Below are 9,661 nucleotides of genomic sequence, written 5' to 3'. Positions count from 1 at the left end.
TGTTTTTCTTGTAACAGAGGTTATCATTTATATTTCTGTGTAAACTAACCCCAAACTTACATTCATACTTTCTTTTTGACTAAGTCAGATTAGTAGAACATTTGCAAGGAAATGAACTAACTCAACTATTTTGACCTAAACTATGAAATTGTCCTGTCAGTTTCTACAATTATGGTAACTATTGATGACCATTCGAGTTCCAAATTAACTCCAGAATATTTTATGGCAATCTGCACATTTCACATGTAATTGCAATTTTAGTATTTACTAAACTCAAATGAGTAGTTTCGGAGAAATTATATCATTCCACCCAATGAGGAATGGTTCAAATGTCATACAAGGTTAGGATATTTCTCCAGTTCAGCTTGATAATGACCTTAAATAGCAATTGCCGGTCTTGTCAATAAACCCTGGATATCCACACACAATCAATGTAACGGTATTCCAACCAAATCTGAGCTCTACCCAACGATTGCAGAGAATTGAGTCCAGTTTTCTTGTTCCACTCCAACCTTCTAAGACAGAGCTGCCTGGTGCAAGATGGGCCACCCTTGGCCCCAAGTTGATGCTTCTATACATCCTGACGTCTCTTTATTTGCACAAGACCTGCTAGGAAGCAACAATGTTTACTGCATGTTTAGCCGTTTCCTGTCCCATATCACAGGATATAGAGTCCTTTTCTTCTTGAGCTACTGCAGGAAGTTAATTCTCTGTGCCACGAGTTTGCAGCCTTGGGCAGAAAACAGCTTCTCCTCCTTTGGAACAAATAGCAATCCTTTAGTAAGAACATCTAGAGCGGTCTCTGTGTATTGCAACCCTCGTGCCACAAAGGAATCCCTGGCACACAGCTTCACGTGAGCTCGCTCCAGCGGCAGAAAAGGGACAAACACATCAACGTGACCCTCAGTCACGAGATGCCAGAGCAGAACACTGTCTCCTAGAAAATAGAGCTAAGGATTAATGACCGAAAACCGCAAACTGGTAATAATATTGGACCATTAAGACTTTCTATAACGATCATACAAGTTACATTGAAAGTAAATAATAAAAAAATAAAATAAAGTGCTGTTAATTAAACAAAAGCACAAAATATTGAGCTACAGGTTTTGGCTTTTAGTAGACCTCGTACTGGACATCTTTTAAGAAACCTAAATTGCTAGGATACATGTGTAATATTAGCGCAGTAATCATGAATATAAAATTAAAAAATGCTTAACAGAAGTGGTCAGTTGCATTTCTAGAATGGTACAGCTGGGGTAGTTTAGTGCCATTAAGGTTAAAAGTAACAGGGTTATTCACTAACATTAGAATTGACAGGAATTTTAAATTTAAGACCAAAACAATTTAACTAGAAAAATTCTCAGTCAGCTATGCTTCCAACCTAGCTAATTTGACCCAAAATTGGAAATTCACACCAATTCTCGGTTTTGTTTCCCATCCCCCCAAGATGTTCCGCTCCACTATATTCCATAATATGAAGAACATAAGTTCTAAACTAGTGCAAAGGGAGAGTAATAATGCATAACTACTAAGAGGCCATTTGTATACTCAGGTATGTCCAACAATATGAGGAGTCCTACAATCTTGCCAGTTCAGAAAATGAAACCTCAAGCAAACGTTGGTATGAGAATTTCGTACCTTGGTCCCTTATGGAGGCTTTCAAAGGACGGTCCAGGTGATCAGCTGTAATCTCCTCCCGATGGCGTCCTGCACGCCAGAAAGTGAGGGCCACCTCGTTAATTGCAGTACTGCCCAAACCACTTAATATGGAAAAACGGGAGAAAGCGAGCATTTAAATGGAGGCGGTAAAACATGGGGATAGAGTTATTGACATATGTACACAAAATTGGTTGTTTACAATAATTTGAGATTGAAGAATTCAATATCTTTCTGATGTTTATATGTGGACAATTATGTGTAAATCCATGAGCATAAGAGAACTTTCTACCCATTACTACAGAAAAGTAAAAAAAAAAAAAAAAAAAAAAGACTTACAAACTCATCTAGTCTCACCTGAGGAATATGAAAATGCTGGGGGTTTGCTGTGTCTCTGACTGAGTAATATATGGAATAATCGAAGTCAAAAGCGCAACAGGGATCTTATCTGCATCATCAAAGATGAACAGGGGCTGCGAGCAACGCAAGGATATGTCTCGGAGCTGTTTCTCCAACTGAACCTGCAAAACACAAAGAATTATATAGTAAATAAAAAGATAAGCATATACACACTTTATTTATTTTTTACACTTTCCAAAGTCTGAGTTTAGAATACATCAAATTATTTTAAAAAATTAAATACAAAAAGACAATTACCGGTACATTTTAATTGGACGTGTTTGTAGCGTGCAATTCCCTCCATAAAGAAATGCAGAAATATATGAGAAACAATCACTGAGACCTTGGGCATTAATGCTTAATTCTGAATTTGAAAATGGTTTTGTAAATTTTAAATTGAAAGCTATGCAATGTATGTTTACTTTGTGCTAAATGCTAATGCTATTCTAAATCAGTAAAAACAAACACTTCTTTATCCAACATTAAAACGCTCCACGCACAGTGCCATTTGTATTATTGTTAATACCACTACAGTAAAGAACATATTGTGAGTAATTCCAATGGGGCTGATTAACATTTCAATCACTGGACACACACTGAAACAGCATGGGGACCTACATTTGGGTCGCAACCTAGGGGTGAGAGACACTAATCTAAATCAATACACCGATCGCTTCTCTAGCATTTAAGAATGGTGTTAGAGAGGACCAGTCACAGATAATGGAGAAAAATTGTATATCTATTATTTAAATGGTTTTATTTCACAAGATACTAGCTTTTATAAAAACCCAACCACAGCATTTCGTTTAAGAGAAATTAAACATATGTAACTGTACTCAGAACCAGTATCTTAATATTATTTTCTATGTTGCATTGTTGTAATCTGCAGCTGTTATCTTATAGTATAGCATAGGACATTTGTGCTGTATAAGGTGACAGGTGGCCCTTTTAAAGGAAGGGGTGGGGGGCTGATTAAAACATGTGCTCTGTAATTTTGTGGTTTTAAATGTGGCATCGATTTTTCAATAACCACATGCACCCCATAATACTGTCACAGTGTCTGAGCCATGCAGTATGTCCTTTTCTCCAGAACCTTACTAAGAACTCAAAGAACTTTTGGATAAGCCTTTCAAATGATCACAATCTGTGAGAAAACCTTTCAAACTTTATCTACAGAAGTAACCATGAAAGTCTATGGGAATGTTTGTAGATAACTCATTTGAAAATCCTATCCGAAAGAATTCAATCAAAGCCTAAGTTATCATATCATTATCATCTCCAATTTGGCTCTGAAGCCTATTTTGTAATGTACGCAGTTCTAAAACATACGCATGACATCCAGAAAGAATGCAAACAGACGCTATCCTTACCTTGTAGACCTCCAAGTGTGAGGCGTGGGGGAAGTGCAACTGTGGAAAAAATATTCTGATACAGCGGTTCCGCTGTCCATCTTCATACAGGTTCTCTGCTATGATCCGGGCCACCAGATTTTTACCCGTTCCAGTCCAGCCATGGAAAGAGAGGATTAGTGGCTTTTTGGGTCCACTGTCCTCAAGGAAATCTTGAAAGGAGGTTACTATTAGATCCTTGGCCAGGTGTTGCCCATGTACACGTGTGCTTAGGTCCCATTGCAAACCTAAATATAGACAAAACTAAACTCAGAATAAAGTCAACAGATTACTCCAATATTTGATTTGGACAGTAATCACGATAACCTTGAGTAGCCCAGCAGTTGACCTGGCAATAATTATATACTTTAACATTCGGTAACACAGGTTGCCCGCTACTAACCCCTAGTAGTACAACCGTGATATAACAATGGTGTAATGATTACATTCTCTCTCATTATGGACCTCCTATGGAATTGCATTTTTTTTTTTTTTTAAGGGAAGGAAATAAAGGTCAAAATTAGTGTTGTGATTGACTCACCTTTTGGAATGAATTACTTTTATAAACCTCCCACATTTTCTAGGTAGCAGAGAGTCTTAACTGAGCTTATGCTTTTTTTGGGGGTGGGGGGTGGGGGGGGTTCACCCAAAAAAAAAAAAAAAGTTACTTAGAAATCTGCGAACAGGAAGCATAATGCAGAGCAGCATATAGGGATAATTTGCATTCCCTTTGCCTTTGACATAGTGCACAAAAATAACTTGATTTTTGTTTTAAAAACATGTTTTACTTGATAGACTCCCTTGCCGGTAAAAAAATAATAAAAAAAAATTACGAAACAATTCTTAAATAACCTCATCCATAAAGTCTCAACTTTAACCAATAAATATGTTTGTTATTTGTATTGATAAGATACTTTAAATTACAATACATTTTGCACCATATTTATATGGTCAGTGATCTCAACCGATGTTGGTGGCCTCTACCTCCTAGAATTCCTTGAAGGCAATAGATGTCCAGAGAATTATGGGAGTTGTAGTTTAGCAACATCTGGGGCACTCGAGTTTGATATAATAATCATTGTTACAATTAAAGATTGATTAGTGAAAAATTAACTAGCAACACTTTGGGAAGATAACAAAAAGTAGCAAATATCTGTCAGGACATTTTACTCCAAGCACCATAACCAAGTCAGTGTTTTGGAGTGATCATGGTGCAAGGTATGTTCAGCGTTTCAAGCATTTTAGGAGGCTCTGAGCCCAGTAGGATTTAGGTATGTGGCAAACCAATGCAAAACGTTTTAGCCCCTTACTGAGGAATAGCACCACGGTATTCCTGGGCTGGCACCATAACCACTACAGCGTTCAACTTGCATTTAGCTATAATATTTCTATGGCCCACTTTACAGACCTGCATGCGGTATATGCTGGAGTTGCATAATGTTAGTTCTAAACCAGTCCCTTTGTATAACAGAATTAACCTGACCTGTTAGATTATTGGAAATCCTTCCATAGGCATAGTCCCCGCTTTCGGATACTCGTGAATACCAGTCTGATAAAAACTGCAGGGATTCCCAGCCAACAGTAGGCCAGCCCCAATCTGTAAAAATATAAGAGAAACATTCGTATTAGGTTTACATTTATTTTTTGTAAATATATTTTGATTGAACATTTCGTTTTTGTTGTCATTGTTTTTTTTTTTTCTTTTGGTGGTTTTCAACATGGAAAAGGAAAACATGGACTCGCAGGTCCCCCTGTTCATTCATATAAGCTTATACATCGGAAGGCATGGTATGTCAAACGTGTCTTGGCGACTCGCAGGTCGCTGCCTTGAGTAAATAGCATATGTGTTGTGGACTCGCAGGTCCGGTGGTACATAGTTATGCATAGTACTCTGTTATATTTGATGTGTACCATTTCTACGTTGGGTAGTTTTGTATGCCCCACCGGTTTTTATCTGTTCCCCCATGCCTACCCTGTAGCCACTAGGCAGTAGTGAGACATGTGGGCCATCTAATGTGTGAGGTCCCATCAGGACAGGCAGCCCCCTAGTGACCTCGCGTCTAGGGTCCTGAATGGCAATATAGTGGGGTGTTGGCCCCCAACTTTGGTATGGTACGGCTCTGCCCAGCGATATATATGGTGTTGATGGGAATAACCTAAGGAACATCCTGCGTTTCCCTCTAAACTAGTCAACTTTGTAGTTTACAAAACTGGCGCACTTCTCTGTAAGCTTTCTGGTGTCAGGTACCATTGTGTGAGGACCTTGTAGGCCGTTTCCTGAGTTTTGCTAGTGATTGCGCAATGATGCACTAGGTCGCAGATCTTGTGCCACTGGGTCTCGGTAAGTGTCCTGCCATTGGAAGGGGAAGTTTCGTCAGATTTGGTCTGCCCTCCTCCGGGGGTAGCAAATGTTGAGTATAGAGGATTTAGCATAATTGATCTTGAGGTTGGCGATTTGTCTTAAACTCTGCCATGAGGTTTGGAAGGGAGATTTCTGGGTTAGTTATGAAAAATAGCATATCGTCCGCATATGCTGCGATTTTGTGTTGGTCTGCCTCCACCGTCACCCCCGAGATATCTGGGTTGACCCTTACCACTTGTAGGAAGGGCTCCAGGGCCAAGATGAATAAAAGAGGCGACAGGGGGCAGACCTGCCTGGTTCCGTTCCTGACCAGGAATGCGTCTGTATAGACCCCGTTTATGCACACCCTGGCCGTGGGGGATGAGTAAAGGGATTCTATCCACTGGCACATATGGGTCCCCAGGCCCACATGTTCCAGTACCGAGAATAGGTAGTCCCACGCCACCCTATTGAAGGTCTTCTCCGCATCCGTAGAGAGGAGGAGAAGGCTCCGAGGTGGGCTGCGCGTGATGGATCAGGGAGAGGGCCCGGACCGTATTGTCCCGGGCTTCCCTGTGGGGGACGAATCCCACTTGGTCAGGAGAGATTAAGTCTGGTATGTGCGGATTCAACCTTGTAGCTAGTATTTTAGTGAACAGGCGTAGGTCGCAGTTAAGTAGCGATATCGGTCGGTAGCCCGTACACCGTTCGGTATCTCCCCCCTCCTTTGGCAACAGGACAATGTTGGCTGCCAGTGTTTGCTGGGGGATAGTATTTCCCTCTGTGATAGAGTTGAAGGCCGAGATAAATTGGGGGGACAATGTGGCCAGGAAGGTTTTGTAGTATTTGAGGGGGAGGCCGTCTGGGCCCGGGCTTTTGCCTGTCTTCGAGGATTTGATGGCCAGGGCCAGTTCCCCCTCCATCAGGGGCGCTTCCAGGGCCTCCGCTGCGTCTGAGGATAGTTTAGTTTTGGTGTATTTAGTGAGGTATGCGTTCATGCGGGTCGCTCCCAAGTTAGGGTCTGCCCGAGGGGCGTGGGGGGGGGGAATCGCGTAAAGGTCTGTGTAGAAGCGGGTTACAGCTGTAGCGATTTGGTCTGGCATGTGGTGTAGTTGGCCTGCGGTGTCGCGCATGCGTACAATATATGTCATGGAGCGTTTTTTGGTGATCATTCTGGCTAGTAACCTGCCGCACTTGTCTCCTTCTGTGTAGAAGAATGATTTAGTGCGCTGGAGGGCCCTAGTGTACGATTGCCACAAGATCCGTGCTAATTCTTCACGGGCTGCTGTGAGTTCCCCGAGAAGTGTGTTGTCTAGTGTTCGTTTGTGGGCCTGTGTTAGGGTCCCTATCTTGGCAATTAGTTCTCGGATCGTATGTTCCCGTGCCTTTTTCAGGGCAGACGAGTGTGAGATAAGGATCCCTCTAATCACACACTTGTGGGCCTCCCATGTCAAGAGGTGGTAGGTTCTCGGCGAAGTAATTCGTCAGGGCTTGTTGTACATCTTGGGCCACCTGCGGGTTGGATAGAAGGCTTTCGTGGAGCCGCCATGTCGTGGTTTTGGGTTTGTGTAGTGGCGATGTGAGTTGAATCGTGAGTGGTGCATGGTCGGACCACATTGTCTCCCCTATGGAAGAGTCCCGCAATCTGGGTAGGTAGTAATATGGAAGGAAGAAGTAGTCGATGCGTGTGTAACAGTCATTCGGGGTCGAATAGAAGGTGTAGTCCCTAGCCGTCGGGTGTGTCGCCCTCCAGCAATCCGTAAGCCTGTACTGGTGGAGAAGTTTACGAATTTTGAGCAGTGGGGGGGGGGGTGGTGTCGATGAGTGGCCCCTGGATGCGTCCATCGTCGGGTGTAGAGCGATGTTGAAGTCCCCTCCCAGGACCAGACAGCCTGTTGTGAAGTCGTGGAGGGCCCGGAGTGTGTCCCGGAGGAATTTGTCCTGTCGCGTGTTTGGGGCGTAGACGTTGGCAAAGGTATAGGTTTCGTCCAGGATTTTACCCCTAGCAAATACATTTCTGCCCGAGTTATCTGTCATGGTCGAGTCAGCTACGAAGGGTATGGATTTGTGTAGGAGTATAGCCTAAAGAGCACTTCCTCCACACAGAGCTCCATGTCTTGGAGTGGATCCACCTGCAAGTGATGAGACTAAATTTCTACCCGTCTGAGTGGGATGCCAGCAGTTTGGCATCCGTAAAGCAGTTTTTCTTCGATCCCTTGAATGTAGTCCTTACTACTAACCCAATGACATAGCAAGAGAGCAGGATTAACCATAAGGAGTGCCTAGACGGAGGTCCCGGTATTAGTACAATGTACAGATTAAATGTTATGTTCTACACTCTGCTATCTTCAAGACAAAGTAACACTATAGGCAATGCACCTCATTGAAGTGGTCTGGTTGCAGGGTCCCTGCTCCCCCCCCTGCTTCTAGTGGCTGAAGTTTCACAGTTCGACTCAGTGAAATGACTCTGGACATCCTCACGCTTTGCATGAGGACTTTCGACATCTTCAAATCCCCTCCGTTGGAAAGCATTACATTATTATATTCTCATGGGGAAGGACTAATGCACGTGGGGTGCACGCCGCTCATTTGTATTAGGTTCCCCCTCGGTGCTGGAATAAGGGGAGTGTTTTTAACGATTACTCCCCTCAGAAGAACTTAGAAATCTCTCAATGCTGTATTTTGTTACATGCAGATATAAATTATGATCTGCTAAACTTTTAATAAAAAAAAATACATTGGGAAAAAAAAATGAATAGCTTAGAAATTGAATAGTGTTGTAGATAGGTCTGTCCATCTTTGGACAAATAATTATTTATACACTTAGATTGCGGTGAAACTGAAAACAGCATTTCAAAATCTAGGCAAAAATTTAATAAGCTTTTTCAATGATTCCATACGGTTAGAAAAACATTTTAACTGATTAACTTACAAAAGTCACCATTAAAGTCTACAGCAATCTTCGCAGATACATTATCTGGAAAGTGTTTCTAACACTATTAACATATTTGGAAACCCATGATGCATCACTAGGCAGTGCCCTGTCTTACAATAGGATGCTGTATGAGTGAGACCCCAACTAGAACCACACCAGAGCAGCACTTACCCGCAGGTCGCTCACTTTCTTCACATTTCTCTGGAGAGAACCAGCACTGCAAATAGTCCCATGACAGCTGAGCCAAATCCTGCACTCCATGGGCTCCAGTGAACCACTCACCATCTTCCTGCCCCCCTCCCTCCTGCCCAGTCCTGATCTGCCCTGCATCCTGGGCTGTTAAGGAGTGCACACACAGCACTAGCCCCAGGTAGAGGAGGCTAGCCCTGGCCATGTCTGTTCGAGTGAGATCTCACAGTCTGATTTACCTCCTCCTCCGCAGGTTTTTAGGATGGAATTCCTGGAGGTTCCATCACTCTCTCACTCTGATACTTTATATCAAGTCCCCTCCCTGTGGGCAGTCCGCCATCTGGGTTTTTACTGGGTGTTATCTTCAATGGCTGCCACTCGCACACACCCTTTTATCTCATACTATGGAGATATGGTCACAATTTCCATTCCAATGGCTCTGCTGAGCTGCCAGTCTGGTGACACTCCCCTTACAGTCACTTTCCCTGTTAGAGCTCTGAGCTCTCCCTGACTGGGCTGGGCGGATTATATGACTCACTATTGCCGTTTAACCCATGGCTTGCAATGTACTACTGCTCGCTGACAATGAGACAGGCTGAGAGAGAGAAAGAGCGAGGGATAGAAAGAGAGAGAGAAGGAGAAAGAGAGAAAGAGAGAGAGAGAAAAAGAGGGGGAAAAAAAAAGTGCTTATTCTCTTTTTCTCAAATAAAACTTCGTGGCCCCATCCCACACACACACACACACATTAGACGA

General features: G+C 42.8%; 1 protein-coding gene across 1 annotated transcript; it reads right to left on the bottom strand.

Annotated features, from left to right (window-relative positions):
* Positions 1–687: 687 nt before the first annotated feature.
* On the bottom strand, positions 688–9,347 carry TOR3A (torsin family 3 member A). The gene is made up of 6 exons (XM_063427285.1): positions 8,891–9,347; positions 4,927–5,040; positions 3,426–3,691; positions 2,014–2,177; positions 1,639–1,760; positions 688–937 (listed from the first exon to the last, which is right to left on the bottom strand). Exons 1-6 carry the CDS (start codon positions 9,111–9,113, stop codon positions 690–692), a joined length of 1,137 nt encoding a protein of 378 aa, XP_063283355.1. The 5' UTR covers positions 9,114–9,347; the 3' UTR covers positions 688–689.
* Between the last annotated feature and the right edge of the window lie 314 nt (positions 9,348–9,661).

Source organism: Pelobates fuscus, chromosome 7 (assembly GCF_036172605.1).
Source record: "Pelobates fuscus isolate aPelFus1 chromosome 7, aPelFus1.pri, whole genome shotgun sequence".
Taxonomy (NCBI): domain Eukaryota; kingdom Metazoa; phylum Chordata; class Amphibia; order Anura; family Pelobatidae; genus Pelobates; species Pelobates fuscus.
The sequence above is the reverse complement of the archived record's forward strand: the minus strand, read 5'-3'. Positions and strand labels throughout refer to the sequence as shown.

Bases quoted from the DNA above. Each gene is read 5' to 3' on its own strand.
- TOR3A (XM_063427285.1), bottom strand. From the start codon at position 9,113: ATGGCCAGGGCTAGCCTCCTCTACCTGGGGCTAGTGCTGTGTGTGCAC. The intron at 2,178-3,425 runs GTAAGGATAGCG...TGTGTTTTGCAG, and splicing joins CACACTTGGAGGTCTACAAG to GTTCAGTTGGAGAAACAGCT. The intron at 938-1,638 runs GTACGAAATTCT...TCTATTTTCTAG, and splicing joins AGCCTCCATAAGGGACCAAG to GAGACAGTGTTCTGCTCTGG.